This window comes from Bos grunniens, chromosome 15 (assembly GCF_055505025.1).
Source record: "Bos grunniens cultivar Pamir isolate PY7600 chromosome 15, Bosgru_T2T1.0, whole genome shotgun sequence".
NCBI lineage: Eukaryota > Metazoa > Chordata > Mammalia > Artiodactyla > Bovidae > Bos > Bos grunniens.
Window position 1 is genome coordinate 24,832,424 of NC_141179.1, and position 16,553 is coordinate 24,848,976.

The 16,553-nt window shown below is 42.1% G+C and overlaps 1 protein-coding gene across 24 annotated transcripts in view; it reads right to left on the minus strand.

Annotated features, from left to right (window-relative positions):
* Positions 1-16,553, minus strand: part of USP28 (ubiquitin specific peptidase 28) — a 65,415-nt gene that overhangs the window by 1,799 nt on the left and 47,063 nt on the right. For 4 of the 24 annotated variants that reach the window (XM_086339283.1, XM_086339282.1, XM_086339280.1 and 1 more), the window contains exons 13-25: positions 14,183-14,362; positions 11,651-11,871; positions 10,764-10,834; positions 9,672-9,900; positions 7,484-7,678; positions 6,755-6,894; positions 6,484-6,597; positions 5,348-5,443; positions 4,477-4,655; positions 4,302-4,380; positions 2,809-2,888; positions 2,152-2,275; positions 533-728 (exon numbers count right to left, since the gene is read on the minus strand). In XM_086339283.1, the coding sequence (XP_086195409.1) occupies positions 533-728; positions 2,152-2,275; positions 2,809-2,888; positions 4,302-4,380; positions 4,477-4,655; positions 5,348-5,443; positions 6,484-6,597; positions 6,755-6,894; positions 7,484-7,678; positions 9,672-9,900; positions 10,764-10,834; positions 11,651-11,871; positions 14,183-14,362 (1,904 nt within the window). Of the gene's footprint in view, positions 1-532; positions 729-2,151; positions 2,276-2,808; positions 2,889-4,301; positions 4,381-4,476; positions 4,656-5,347; positions 5,444-6,411; positions 6,598-6,754; positions 6,895-7,483; positions 7,679-9,671; positions 9,901-10,763; positions 10,835-11,650; positions 11,872-14,182; positions 14,363-16,553 lie in introns of all 24 variants that reach the window. The other 20 variants (XM_086339278.1, XM_086339277.1, XM_086339276.1 and 17 more) reach the window with 6 other exon arrangements.

Genomic DNA, 16,553 nt, shown 5'->3' on the forward strand with positions numbered 1-16,553 from the left:
CTCGCCTAAAAATATCTAGTTTTAGGCTCTCTCTCCAAAATGCTTTGGACAGGCACAAACATCCCATTTACTAATTTATTAACCTTGAAGGCATCACAGTTAATAAAATGTTTATGTCTTGCAACTTCAAGTCACAGGAAAATTTAATTATGGCACTGACAGGTAATCAAGCCGCATAAACAGATTTTTTTTTATATTTAAACTACAAAGTTCAAGTTCAGATTTTGGCAGATGGAAAAGTAACAGCAGTCTAACATTGCTGGAGCACAGTGATATTTTTTTCCAAATAGAGCTGTGTGGCTAGCTGTGGAGGTGATTCAGCAACCAAAGAGGAGGTAAGGGGAGGCTAAGGACAGGGGTTCAGGGTCCTGTTCCTTGTTTCAATACAACAGATGTAATTTTCATGCATTTATATGCTCGGGGATTCCAATCCCTTAAAAAGGTTTGACAACCAGTGCTACAGAGTCCAACTGTCATTTCTAGAACTCTCAGGGGTCTTAGAAATTATTAGCAATGGCAACAAACAACACACCTGCGATATCCTGCCCAAGGTAAGAGCACCAGTGGTTTCTCATGACCTCAATGGCATCCAGGTCATCCTTGGAGATGTCATTATTAATGATAAGGTGAATACAGGGAATGATCAGCTCATTCATCACATTAATACCCTCTGTTACAGAGTGCTCATCGTTTGTTTCAAAGAGAGAAGCTGCTTTGGCATTCAGCTCCTATGGATAAAAAACAGTGGGGAAAAAAGTCTCAAAAAGAAGACAAATATTTAAACAAGTAGTTCCCAAACTTCACTGTACATTGGAATTGCCCGGGATCCTTAAAAACCACAGATACCCTAACACACTCATGCTGCTTTGATTGGTATTTGGCTGACCTAGGCACTGGGATTTTTTTCTTTAAATGCCCCCAAGGTGATACGAATGCAGCAAAGCCTCTTACCAAGTGGCCTAAACTTATAAGTCAAGGTCATATTTAACACCTGCTTCTATCAAAAGACCTATTTGATGGTTCTCACTCTTCACCAAAAATCAAAAATCACCTGCAGAAGACAAGGTGGTGCCCAGGCCCCTCACCAGGAGACTGGTTTAACCGTCTGAAGGAGGCCTGGGCACCAACATGTGAAAGCCCCTTAGGTGATTCTGACACACACCGGGAACTGAGAGCCAGAGACGGAAAGAAGCCAAATCCTTATTACTGCCTTCCTGTGGCAGCTGAGCAGGACGTTCAAAACGTAATCTCTATTTGGTGATTTAAAAAATAAAAGCACTTGCGGTCCATCAAATCTACAAGGCTCCCTTTTCAGCTTCAAAGTGCCCTGCCATATCTACAACTGACACAGGAATCCAAGTATAATAAGAAAATGAAGCTTCTGAGATACATACATGTCACAACTTAATCTCTTCCATTTGGCATTAACGAGAGGTAGTGGCAGAAATGCGGGCCTGACTGCTCCTTGGTGGAGGGTGATCCTGCTGCGTGGCAGGGAGGCCCAATGCAAGCTTAGCCTGAGGTTAAGCCGCCTCTGCAGTTTTCTGAAGACAAGCACCTGGAGGGACCCCTGGGGAGGCAGACAGACTATGGGTGCGCCTTCCCACACAGCAGCCAAGTGCAAAACGACCGGGCTAGATCTCCTGTGGTTTATGACAAGAATGTTAACAGAATGGCAGGATCAATCCTTATGGTTCAAACCTTTTAAAAACTGGAGTCTCTTTAGACATCACTAAAGCTTCTCATCTACTAGCTTATTAATTAGGGAACATAGAAAACACATGTTTATTATATGCTTACTGTGTGCCAGGCACAGAGAAAGGCTGACTAAGAAGAGGGTCTATGCTCAAGGAACTCACCATCTAGCAGAGAGGCATGTGATATATAAGCTGTGATGCAGCACACATGAAGAGCACCAAAAAGGGGAGATGAGGTTCTCACCTAACTTCTATCAGGGGCGGAAGAAGAATGATGTTCACTGAAGTAACTTAATCTGTTTCAATGTAGAACTACTCTTGAGGGTTTAGAACAATCTAAAACCTGCAGGAGGTTTTTTTTGTTTTATGTTATATTTCTTCCTGGCTTCTAGGAACAGAGGTAAATAAATACAATAAAACACAAAAATTGTCAGGCTTTATACAGAGTACACACCAGAAGGCATTTTCTTCGGTATAAAGCGATCACCGACTCCTTTACACCCCGCTGGGGCCCCTTCATCAGCAGAGTGGCATTACTTTGGTAGGCATACACCAGGTAGGAAAGCGCTTCTTGGTACCTGAGAAAGTTATCGATGAAAAACAGCTCAGTGCTCCTTTCCCAAACCCAGGGCTTAGTCCCCATCGCTCTCTAATACAAGAATGGAACCAGCTACAGGGATGGAAAAGTCTTAAGCATGGAGGCAGCATGGTGCAGGTGGAAAAGAGGGCCAAAGACCACAGCCAGCCTCAGCTCCTCTGCAAACTGGCCGAGAAGCTCAAGGCAAATCATGGCACTTCCCTGGACTTCTGTTTCTCCCAACTCTACAACAAGGAAGTGGACGAGAGGCTCACTACGGTCCACACTGACTCTAAAATTCATTTTCTGAGTTCATTTTCATTTATCACGAAGAAAATTGGCCATTATATCTCTCAACCAAGAAATCTATCATTATATAAAAGATGAAGATACATGTTTGATGTTCAGTGCAAACGTGAAGCAGAACACTGAAAAAGGTAGAGACACGGTGCGGGTGTGGAAGGGGCTGTGGTCCTTAGAGTTCCTGGTGGGCATCCACAACCAGTATGCTCGGCAACATGAGTCGCCACTTACTTTCCTTTCTGATAGAGTTCCAGGCCTGTCAGCAGATACACAGACACCTTTCGAAACAAACTGTAATCTTCATGCCACTTCTGAAAAGGAATGACAGCCATTCATGATTATGACCAAAACTACTTCTACCCTTTTCCCCACAGCAACTTTCAAACTCAGTACTAATACTTACGGAGCTCATATGGCCCAGCACAAAAACAGGAGACACAAAAGCTTTCAGATTATAAAGTACTGGACATTTATGATAAAAGTCTACCGCTGACCTTAATTTTCCATGTCCTGTTCCTGCCGCCGAGCAACAGAAATATTCACTTCACATGAGCTTTAGAATTTCGGATCTTAACTTCCAACACCCACGCCAAAGTCATTCAGCTCTGGTCTGAATGAACGGCCTCCCGAGTTCTGAGGAAGCCATTCAGATGAGGGAAGACAGAAGGTCAAGGCCGCTCCAATTTCAGGAACAACACTAACCTTGCCTGGGGGGGTGGGGGGTGGGGGCCAGGGGCGATGAGTAGGGCACACCGAGGTGGCACACAACAGTGTCGTACCTACATGATGTGTTTTGTTTTTGGAAATCTGTAGTCAAGCGTGCATTTTAATGCATAAAAATTTAGTTTTGAATACAGAAATATTAGAAAACTGTATTATTTAAAGCAAACCAAAACCACGAAGTCACGAATTATATTGCCTAGGACAAGGCTGCTGCTGCTGCTAAGTCGCTTCAGTCATGTCCGACCCTGTACGACCCCATAGACAGCAGCCCACCAGGCTCCCCCGTCCCTGGGATTCTCCAGGCAAGAACACTGGATTGGGTTGCCATTTCCTTCTCCAATGCATGAAAGGGAAAAGTGAAAGTGAAGTCGCTCAGTCGTGTCTGACTCTTAGCGACCCCATGGACTGCAGCCTACCAGGCTCCTCCGTCCATGGGATTTTCCAGGCAAGAGTACTGGAGTGGGGTGCTACTGCCTTCTCTAAAGTGAGTATTTAAGGGAAATGAAGTGCTGATCAGCTGAAGAGAAGAATGGCATAAAGAAACTGGCCATTCAAAGGGTTAAGAAAAGATCATTCATTCTGACTCAGCTTTTTTTGAAAGGTGGTGGGAGTCTTGGCGATAATATAAAATTGTTTGCTTTATAGCTTATAAAGTTTATTAATATTACTACAAGTTGTACAAATTGGATTATAAATATATTGGTGCATATGTATAATTTACTATACGAGGAGGAACATATTGGAGAAGGAAATGGCAACCCACTCCAGTATTCTTGCCTGGAGAATCCCATGGACGGAGGAGTTTGGCAGGCTACAGTCCGTACGGTCACAAAGAGTTGGACACCACTGAAGTGACTTAGCACGCACGAGAAGAACACATAAATGACAGCCCCAAATGTTTCAACAGCTTGGCCTCCTTACCTTTTTGTTTGTTTTTTAATTGTTAGGGTTGCCTTAGAAATTTATATGTTTGCTTTGTAGACGTAAAGAGAAGACCTCACCTTGTACTCTTCCATATTCATGTCATCTGGACCAATCTCCTTCAGTTTTGCTTGAGCCACCTTCATAATACTGATCGATCTGTGGACAAAGTTAAGAAAGCAATGACCATTTCCCCTCCAGAGGACTAAGTCAACATAGAAGGAAGGGTGGTTCATCGAAGTACTCCCTTCTCACCTTTCATCATAGCTAAGGTTTTTATCGGCAAATTGTTCCAGAAGGGTCCGCTCTACTACCCTTTTAGGCGCTTCATTTTGGAAGAAGTAGATGAGCACGTGCTGAAGACGAGGATCACTGTGAGAGGTGGGGGTCTCCTTGGCGAGCTGATAGAGCCTGGAGTACTCTTCATGGAATGCCTATTGAAGACAGAACTGGTAGTCAGAAAAGGGGGCATGGAGGGCTTATACACACAGAAACCGCTGCCTAAGGGGGTTTTCATCACTCTAAGAAGACTTCTAAGAAGTTCTTATTGAGGAATGACAGAGGCAACTGGAGCCTATAATCTCTTTGCCTTTCAAAAAAGAACAAAACTCCTCTAGCACCAGAGACATCCTGTACTCACAAGAAAATCATTTTCCTCATACAGTGCTCAGAAAAACAAAAGTTTTAATTGTTTCAGGCGTTTATCTTTGAGTACCAAGGACCTGAAATTTAAAAATCCAAATGTATTTCTTTTCTTAAATTTTATTCAAACACCTTAAAAAGCATGGCCTACTTTCTTATATTACAGCCTCCAAATTACAAAGGCAAGGTCTCACTCACAGCTTTATTAATAGGCACCTCCTAAGAACCAGGAGGTTACTCCAGGCCAGGTGTGACCTGAGCATCGAGGCTGTGTTACTGCCACGAGAGGAGGAGCCATCAGTGCCGTGGAATGGCTGGGCTGTTGGCCGGGCAGCAAAGGGAGTTTTACGTTTTACTTCAATGAAAGACATTTTTTTAGCATCTGATATAATCACTGCCCCATGATTATGATCCCTGTGGTATAAGGATTAGAATTTAATCCTAATTAAATGAGAATTTAAAAGACAAGACAAAACAGAGATACCTTAATAAGCCCTGCTTCAGACCCATCTCGGTCAAAGGTCTGACGGGCTTTAGCTATGGCCAGGATGACCCCTTGCATGGCAGGGCTCAGCATCACCTACCACAAGAGGACACAAAACACAGAGAGAAAGCAGAGAAGAAGGGTTCAGAAGAAGACTGTGAAAGAAAGGTGAACAGACCGCCGCAGGGAAGTGGGGCGGCGTGCTCCCCGGCCAGCGGCCACTGCAGGGGCAGGCTCGCACACCCCGCTCCACACTAGCGGCCCCTGGCCCTCTGCACGACCACAGACCTTGCCCATGACCAGCTATTCCTACAGACGCTCTCTAATTTAGCAGATGAATAAAGAGGTATGTCTAAAAATACCTACGATGTGGCACTGCTACACAATCAAGGTAAGTTACAGCTCTCAGAGGGGAAAGGTCTGAGGTGAGAATTCCACCTGAGTTCCGAGGTTTGGGTGTCCATCCTAAATACATCGGTCTTTCAGAGCTTTTATCTGGGTGAACAGCACATTTGAAACAGTCTGAAACTAGCAGGTGCACAAATAGGACTTTATAATGTGAAAACCTTGCAATGATTAAAAAAAAAACCATCCCACAGAAACCTGAGGACAGGATTCAGGACTGTTAGTGTGTGGTGACAGCTGCAAAGGAGGCAGACAGCGAACAGCCTGGAAATCTGCAGCTCCTCCCCGGAGCTTCCGAGTTAAAACCAGGTCAACTCACATTCGACCTGCTCACTAGACAACTGAAATTTTCATATTTGGAGGAAATGCAATGGGCTAATATTACCAAAGACTCCTAATTTAAAAGGCAATTTTGTGTTCAGGATATGATGCATGGAACTAAATTCTACCTTTCTGAGCCACCTGGACTCCACAGTGGCCTTGTAAGGACAGGTCTGAGTAGAGACCTGCTGGCAGCAGTGTGACTAAGGCCTTCTCGCCCACCACCTGTGTCTAGGAGAAAACACTGTTGCCAAACACCTTACACAGCTATGCTTAGTCACTTGAGAAGGAAATACAAGACTGACAACAGACAGCTAGACCCTGACTCATCTCTGTACCTCCTCATCATATCCATCTGCATCAGATCTAACCAGAATCCTTCCCACACTGGGAATCTCGACTTCAGAGACCTCAGCATTAGGCTGGGCAGCAGACTCTGCGTCACGAGCCTGTGGGGGCTGCTCTGACTGCTCTGCAAGGTTTGTTTCCGGGGGCATGGGCTTCTTGGGTTCAGCTTCCTTAAGCTGTGGCAGCAGAATGGAGAGAAAGAGTAAGAAAAAAACAGAAATAAAGAGGGATTGGTTAAATGCAGCAGACACAGAATAACAGAAAAGTGAGAAAACTGTGGCAATTATTGCCGAAAGCCCACCCCTCCAGATTCTGGGCTTCCCGGCCTCTCACCTCACTCAGTGCAGCTTCTACGCCACTGTTCTCATAGGCATGTGCTGTGTTTGCAATCGCCTGGGCAGTCTGCTCCTTCACGATCACAGCGTGCTCAGAGGACAGGCACCGAGCCCCGTGGGAAGAGGCTACTGAAGATTCTGAGAAAGAACAGCAGGTACGAATCAGCATCTGGTAATAAAACCACTAGAACACTCTACAAGGCAAGCAGGACTGGATACAAAGTTTAATGTGCACACCTTCTAACTCACCTTTTGAAAAAATTATGTAAATTTCCCCTAGAAACAAGTAGCTAAAAGAAACAGCTACTTCAGCAAGGAGTCACTGATGACTCTGTAAAGTTTAATGTGCTCCCAATATTATCATATTTCTTCATGGCAAAAAGGCTTCCTATAAATAACTATCCGTTAGGAAGATCACTTTACAGAATAGTTTTCATAAAATCTACCTATTAATCTTACCATAGTTTCTCCTGCAACCTGGGAAATGAGCAAGCACTAAACAGAGTGAAAGTCCAGGTAGCTAGCTGCTAATCCTTCTGCTATTACTTCTGCTCAGCAGAACTGACTGTCTAGAGCCACAAGCTAGGCTGTCAGGCTGTGCAACACCAACTCTGATCACACTGTGCAGAGCGTGGCATGGCTCACTCAAAGGATGCGCACGGGGCTGGCTACGGGAGTGCAGCGTGAACTCCCCCAAGTCACTGGCATAAACAGCCTGCTCAGATACCTTGAGATGGAGAGAAGTCCTGTGATGCTGAGCCGGTGGAAGATGCCATCTGAGGAATTTTACAAGACTGTTCTTCTTCCCATTCCTCCACTTCCTGCTCAAACCTCCAGTTATCTTCCTGAATGTAATGCTTAAGTTCAACAGACAGGGCTTCTACTTCTCCTGACATCTGATCTAATTCATTTGGGGCTGCCTCTGAGGAAGAACAAAGACACAGTTAAAACAGAGTCCCACCAAGCAAAACGTATCAAGGAAACCAAAGCTCCTTTCCAGAAAAAAAGAAAGTAAGACACTTTGTCTTTTTTCTTGCTTTTAATGAAAAATACGCACATAACCCATCCACTGTCCGAAGTGCTGACAGTATCAGGCCAATAGTCATGGTACCCTAGTAACAGTGGCTGGCATATTGGAAGGGAGGGACACTGAATATTTGTTAAATGAATCAATCAATGGTAACAAGTGAGGATTTGGAATAGAGGCCAATCACAGACAAAGCAGCAAGAACAAACATTTCTTGGGAATTCAGAAAATCATTAGATTCAATGGAAATTTCAAGATAAACAGTTTTATCAGTGTAAACAGTGCCCCTATTACTGTTAAGAATATCCATCTCCAGGACTTCCCTGGTGGTGCAGTGGTTGGGACTCTGAGCTTCCCCTGTAGGGGACATGGGTTTGATCCGTGGTGAGGGAAATAAGGTCTCACATGCAATACAGTGTGGTCAAAAAAGAATAATAATAAACTGAATTAAATAACAAAGTATATCCATCTCAAGATGGTTGAAAATGAAAACCAAGACGTTTATACTGCCTTAAAGTTCACATAATCAAGTGCTACCACAAAGCAAAGGGATACAAAGGTTAGATCAATAGGTCAATAATACCTGGGGTTCACTAAAGGCTATGATGAAAAATGACAAGGCTATCAATGACATATTCAATCTCATTTCCAACCCTACAACCGAAACAAATCATAAAAACCTACAGAAGAGTAGCACATCCACATACTGGTTGCTGTTAACTAGTCTGTCAGTAAATGACAGCTCCCACTTTTTGTCTATTTCTATAGATGAGCCGTACCCGTTATAACAAGGCCCCTATATACCACCCACAGCCAGCACAATCGTTTGTACAGAAACTCCCACGAGCAGCTGTTCCTGCCCTCACACTGCAAACACGTAATTAGGACGATCAGTTACTGTGAAGTGAGCGTTCTCTCCATCCCCTACCCACCAAGCCCAAGAGAAAGATCACTTGCTGCCCAGACAAAATGCCTTGTATGCTTCCTTACTTATGCAGCACAGTGAAGTTTGAATATTAAAAGAAGACGCCTTGTATGATCTCAGATGTGAAAGAAGAAAGAAAGAGTAATATACATGGAAAACAGCACAGAATCTGGAACCAGAATATTTACTGGCTGTATGACAAGTACAGAACCTCAGCTGGAAAATGTGGGGGATAAGAATTTCTGCTCTGCCTCCTCCATGTTAAGAGTTAATAAGTTATTAAAGAAATAAAGCTCGAAAGCATGGCAGTGAGGAGGAAAGTACCAGCATAAATGATAATTATGATTACTGTTAGTATTAGTAGCAGTATTAGGAGAAGTCTGAAAGCGCTGAGGCAAATCCACTTGTAAAATCTAGCTATTCTCCAAAAGGTGCAAAAAATACACACACAAGAATGTCACTAAAAAAGGGAAAAACTAGAGGCAGCTTAAAAGTCTATCAACAGGAGGCTGGTTTAATAAATTATATATATATATTATCTTCCATGCAATGGAAATTATTTTATAGTTGTTAATAGGAATAACTTGGTTCTATTTATAAAAATAGAGATTACTAAGAAAAACAGTGAAAAAGATGCCAAACAGAATGGAAAAATATCCCATTTGGTGGGAAAAAATGGGGTGTACATGAGATATCAATAAATAAAACCTAGCATCTGCACAGAACATTTCTAGAAGACTACCTTAGGAGCCTAAGAACGGATATTTGTTGGGCTCAAGGAAGTAGGAAAGCAAACTTATTTTTCCTTTTTCTTCTCTTTTATACGATTTGTATTTCTTAAACACATCATTACTTTCTAATAAATCCGAGTTGTTTTTTTTTTTTTTTAAACTACAAGACTGTTCCCTTCCCTGAGAAGTACAAAATCTCCCCTAGCCTGGCCTCTGCTTATAGTATTTTTACCTGCATTGAAGTGGGGCAGCTTGTCGTTAATATACATCAGACAGTAAGCACTAACATTTCTCTGGCCCCCATAGGAATCTCTTTCAAGTTCTTCCCAGGAAGACTCAGTAACAGAGATGTCGTTGTACTTGAGCCAGACTTGTCGTGGCTGATTATAGACGTAGGCCCAGTAGTGCCCCGCGTTTGCCTGTCCTTCGTGAACGAGGACTGCGTGCAAGCGATAAGGCACCTGCAAGTCAGAAAGTGTTCCCTGTGTTAGGTTAAAGCAAAGTCATCCGACAGGGGTTTATGTGACGAAAATTCCAAAGTGTACCCAACCATAAGACCTAAGAAAACTGCCCATTTACACGTGTGTTTGATGTAGGGTTCACATCAACAAAACATCTTGTTGATTCAAGATGAACTAAAAAAAACACAGTAAATTTTTTTAAAGAATAGAAAAGAGAAAATGGTCAACACCCAAGATTCACATGGTGCATAACTATGGTTTCCCATGACCCTCCTCCTGGGAGAACCTGAGGGTTCTCCTCCCACAGTCCCTCGTTTACACAGAAGCCCATGGAGGGCAGTCCCCTAACTGCAGCCTCTTTCCCATCTATGCCCAGAATGTTATTCTAAATAAAAACATATGTGGAAAGTAAGAATTTCTAGCATGCCTACCTGTCTTTTGGAATTAAGAGAGACATAAAGGTTAAAAATCATACTGCTAAATGAAGGATCATGAAGGATCATGGTACTTTACAAAGGATGGGGAACCAGTCCCTGGTCAGGTTTCCTCCACTGTACTGCTTAATTACCATTTTATGAGAAATTTTATTAATATTTAACAACAAATCTTTCCAATACATGGAAAAAATACCATGTGGCAAACTCAAGACAACTACATTTTACATCCTGTTGGTGGTAGAAGGAAGATACACTGCTTTTTTTTAGCCTAAAATATAGAATAATACATATTTCTTTCCAAAATTAATTTTTATATCTTAGGGAAGTTTCCATTCAGTTTCAAAGAAAACCATCAACTTCTCTGTCTGTATCCCATTAGCACCATTAGAACATGCCTTGACTACTTCCCATCAATTTTCATTCTACCTGACGGAGGAGAGGATCACAGTACATCTGCTCAATAGTCTGGGTAGTGCTTGCAATACTGTTCTTTAAGTCTGTTAAAAAAGAAAACTCAGTTATAATGATTTCATCCCACGTCACATATGCAGCTTTAGCTCTGCAAAGACTACAGCTTCTCTGTACCTGAGGTTTTCACCCTTTCAGCTTCTATGAACCATAAGGAAGCATGCAGTTTTAAAGCAGCTAGTCCTTTAGGTTACAAAGGCTTATAGTTTAATATAACTACATTAAGATTTCTAAAAAAAACTAGAGAGGAATCTAGATTTGTATCATTTACTTATTTATTGCTCCTAGATAAAAGGAGAAAGAAGGGGAGGACGAGAAACAAGACAAGACCAAAGGATTTTAGGAACAAAATACTGAATAATGTGATTTTACACTGCATGCATTAATCAAATATTCTTTGCCTCCTTAACTGTCAATAAAGCATACTGTATGTAGAAAAAATTTTTAAAGTGGAAATTCAGGAAACTGCAATTCTAAGTTTGGGTCAACTGAAGTCAGAGTTCAGATAAACTATGGGAAAAGAAATCCAGCAGACGCAGAAAATTCTCTAAGGTGAGTGGCATTGTGTGTCCAAGATACCCAGGAATTCCCAGAAAATTTGAGGAAGGAATCTAGGGAAGAACTTTTCATGGTTATATTACTAACGCAAAGTGTCTGACACTCATTGTAATTACACATTACAAAGTGTAATCTCACAGGGAACAAAAAGTACCAAAGAGGTCAAATTCCTCAATTCAACAGAATCCATGGCCATGACAGGATGTGTCTCCAGATGCCTAATTTCCATGTATTCACACAAACAGAAAAGGCAAAGAGTAACCCTCTGACAAGCAGAAAGAGCCAACCTTGTATATCCTGTTCAATCTCGTTCCTCCACCTCTGCAGGCAGGTCTTAACAAAGTTTATCTCCTCATCTGTGACTGTTCGAGGAGCTGGGTGTGCGGGCATTTCCACGGAAGAACGGGGAGGTTTAAGTGGCTGCTCTGCCATCCTAGACTTGCGTACAGAATCTTCAGAGGAAGAAAAGGTTCCTTCAGCTTCCTGAGACGTGCTCTCTTCACTTGTACTGAAGGAAGATTAAAAAAAAAAAAATGCTCAGATGATAATTTCCGAACTACACGTGTGTGCTCAGTCGCTAAATCATGTCCGACTCTTTGGGACCTCATGGACTATAGCTCTGGAGGAGGGCATGGCAACCCACTCCAGTATTCCTGCCTGGAGCATCCCATGGACAGAGGAGCCTGGTGGGCTACAGTCTATATGGTCACGAAGAATTGGTCGGATATAACTGAGGCGACTTAGCATACATGCATGGACTGTAGCCTGCCTGGCTCCTCTGTTCATGGGGTTTCCCAGGCAAGAACACAGGAGCAGGTTGCCGTTTTCTCCTCCATTTCCAAAATACGTCTTTGCCTAAATTAATGCACTCTGTAAAGCAAGCTGCTCTGTGGGAAAGCACAGCTACAATTTAGTGAGTGTTTACTCTATAAAGTTACTGAGCCAAACCTTTCCTTTACAGGCATCAGCAGCAGCAGCAGCAGCTGATGAGGCAGGTACTATCACCATTCCTATTTTACCAACTTTCAAACCTAAGATTCAGAGAAATAAAGCAGTGTTCCCAAGTTCACCCAGCTAGTAAAGGACAGGGAGGGATTACACTCACATCCGCCTGAATTTACAAGTCTATGGTACCTGCTCTGTAACCACTTGTAACAATGAACCTTCTTCTCAAGAAGAAAGGATGAGAAGGAACATGGAAAAGAGGAGATGGGGAGTGGAGTAGTTAAGGGATCAACTATTGTGTTTCCAAGATGTAACTGACCAAAGTGAGATGGACAGGTGGATCCAGGAACAAAATACACAGAAGAAAAATAGCATCAGCTGTATACCCAGCACGCAGGAACGCAAACTAGGTGGCACTCTGGGAAGGCACAGGGTGCAGAACTTACAGGCAGACAACTCCAGCTCCACCGCATCTCAGCTAAACACCCAAGGAGACGGTAGCAGCCTCGGGTAAGGAATCTAACACCTCAGCTGAAAGAGGTGGATGTCAACCACTTTACATCATTGTTATAAACTGAGAATAATGTATGTAAAGTAACTGTTAATTTATCTACTAATTAACTACCGCCAAAAAAACTGTACACAGACAAATCAGCAGGAATACAAACAAATCTAACGGTTCTTAGGTTTCTGTTTCACACCAAAACTGAAGAACATAAACTTCCCAGCTCTGACTTAAACTCTCACTCCCCTTCCTCCCTGCCTCTCTCCCATATACAAAATAACAGAGCAAACCTCTTTTCCCTGAGGACCTATAAATATGGGAAAACAAAGCCAATGTAAGCAAAAGAGGAAATGTCTCAATCTCAAAAAAGATTACACACATACACACACAGATAACTTTAAAATCTAATATCAGTCAGTATCGTTTCATATTATTAAACAGATAAAACCACTTTTTAAAAATTAAAATCATTTATATTTTACAAAGGACATGAAAACAGTCTACAAAAATCCAAACACACCTAAGTAGAGTACAAAAGTAAAGGAACCCTCCCTCCACCCCGTGCCTAGCGCCATCTCCTAGAGATAACTGCTATTACCATTTGGTATGTTCTATCCAAACAGGCACTCTGCACACACGTGAATGAATGAATAGTAACACGTGTGTGTGTGGGAGGGGCGGCAAAGGAATGATTGGGTTTCTTTTAAAAACATAAAAAAGTCTAAACTCTTCTATAGGCTCTAGTGTTTTTGCTAGCCAGGGCACACAGATCACATTTGATCCGAGCTGGCCCCACTGGCTCCTCCAGACCACAAAGGCTGCTGCACAGCTGAGCCAGAAGAGAACCAAGGCTCGCGTGCCATGGCCTCTCTGTCTCTTCGCTGGATAAGCCGCTGGAGGTTGTCCTCTTCAATTTCTAGCCAGTTCTTTCTCTTATTCTAATTTTCTACTTGTAAGTAAGTTTCCCTTTGCTTGGTGTTTACTTAGATGTGCAGACTCCTTCACAGCAGACGAGTGAATGCCATGTTTTAGAAAATCAGTGGCTGACTTTTCCTCTGGGCAAGGCCTTTCATGGCAGTTAGCTTATAGCAAACTCTGAGCCAGGTGGGCCTGGCAGAGAATGAACACTGTTCCAGACAGTTCAAGACGTCTCTGTAATAATCCCAACTATCCCTTGGGTGAGACGAATACATGAGTGGGAATAATTACGAACAACTCACTCAAGTGGCAAAACCCTTCCCTGAAAGACAAAGAGCTCGTGGCCCGTGAGCTCTCACGGGGCGAGTGTTTGTCGGGTGGAGACATGGCACACAGCTCAGAGTAAGCCAAAATCACCAATATATACTATTTTAAAACTTGTTTCTGTTACCTTTCCTTGGATGTCAGGTCAGAAGTCAGGCAGTGTGCTGAAGAAAGTGGTTCTGTCATGCACGCATCACTTTGAGATGCAGAGCTCTCTGAGGCAGGTTTTGTACTAGCAAATTCAATCACGTATTTCAACATGTCCGGAAGCGGGAACCGGGCTGGGCCCGAGCCATACTTCACATACCTACGAGGCAGAGAAAATGGTACTCTAGTGCCAAAGCATCTTGTTCTTTCAGGCTCGCTACATTATTATATGGAGAGTCAACGGAAAGGCTTGTCCCTGAAGGCTATACAATATTTAATATATTAATCTATAGAGCAAAAGTTTTCTAACTACGAAAGTGAAAACTGACAACAATCTGAATCTTTACACTTGACAGAAAGCATTTCAGGTGGGCTCCTATTCAAAGTCACACCAATGGTGCTTTCTCTTAATTCAAATCACATTTAGGCTCTACTCATCAAAGTAAACTCTATTTTTTAAAGGAAGAGAGATATATTATCATTACTCAAATCTGAAAATAATGCTGTTGAACTATCAGGTTGGTGCAAAAGTAATTGCAGTTTTGAGTTGCTGAAATTTGCCATTTGATGTTGGAATATATTCTTAAATAAACGTGGTTATGTTATACATTGTAATGTGCATTTCTTGCTTTATGTTTTTTTGCTAATGGCTTATTACTTGTTGTTTATTTTATATGTGTTTTAAACTATGGAAATGATGTTAGTCAGAAAGCAAATTCAAGCGATTTTCTTATTCGAGTTCAAAATGGGTCATAGAGCAGCTGAGACAACTCACAACATCAACAATGCATTTGGCCCAGGAATTTCTAACGAATGTACAATGCAGTGGTGGTTCTAGAAGTCTGGCAAAGGAGACCAGAGCCTGAAAGATGAAGGACATAGTGGCCGGTCACCAGAAGTTGACAATGACCAATTGAGAGGATCACTGAAGCTGATCCTCTTACAACTACAGGGTAAGTTGCCCAAGAACTCAGTGTTGACCATTCGATGATTGTTTGGCATTTGAAGCAAATTAAAAAGGTAAAAAAGCTCAGAAAGTGGGTACTCTCATGAGCTGACTGAAAATCAAAAAACTTGTTACTCTCAAGTGTCATATTCTCTTATTCTACACAACAAACCATTTCCTACGGTTTGTGATGTGCAACAAAAAGTGGATTATACATGACAACCAGCGACAACCAGCTCAGTGGCTGAACAGAGAAGCAGCTCCAAAGCACTTTCCAAAGCCAAACTTGCACCAAAAAAGGTCATGGTCACTGGTGGTCTGCTGCCAGTCTGATCCACTATAGCTTTCTGAATCCCAGTGAAACCATTACATCTGAGAAGTATGTTCAGCAAATGGGTAAGATGAACTGAAAAGTGCAACGCCTGCAGCCAGCACTGGTCAACAGAATGGGCCCAATTCTTCTCCATGACAACGCCCAACCAAACGTCACACGAACAACGCTTCAAAGGCTGAACAAACTGGGCTACAAAGTTTTGCCTCATCTGCCATATTCACCTGACCTCTCGCCAACTGACAACCACTTCTTCAAGCATCTCAACAACATTTTGCAGGGAAAATGCTTCCACAACCAGCAGGATGCAGGAAATGCTTTCCAAGAGTTCATTGAATCCGAAGGTACAGATTTTTATGTTACGGGAATAAGCGTACTTTTTTCTCGTTGGCAAAAATGTGTTGATTGTAATGGTTCCTACTTTGATTAATAAAGATGTGTTTGAGCCTAGTTATACTGATTTAAAATTCAGGGTCTGAAACCACAAATACTTTTGTACCAATCCAATGTACCCAAGGTTTGTTTTCTTTGCTGCGTTTTAGATCAAGTAATCTGCAATTAGGAAAAATGAGAGAGAGAAAGCTGGAAATGGGAAGTAGTTGTTGACAAAGGTCAGAGTTTAAGTCCTATGTACACTATGATTCACGTACTCATTTAACAGTGCAGACCAGGCATAAATTACTGAAGATTTCTTTGGAATCAGTAAATAACAAATGTCTTCGGTATGTAATCAAAATAACTAATTATTTTAGTAATACCCAAAGTTCTGCCATTACTAACACATGTTACACTAAGAAAAGAGATTTACTTTAGTGAATTCTACAGTTCACTGCAGTAGACAGTCTAAATGGTACATAAGTTGACTTACTGGTATAGGTAAACTATAATTCTGGGATTCTATTTACAAAAGGAGAGAATCACATTTTTCTTCTCTGAATAAAGTGAAAGAAACAGCCACAGAACTAGGGAGAAGTAAAACTGTCTGTTTCTATATCAAAAAGGACATTATGAAATGAAAAATAAAATAAAATGCAACTCAAAATCAACCACATGTTAGAGGATATGTAGCAAAGA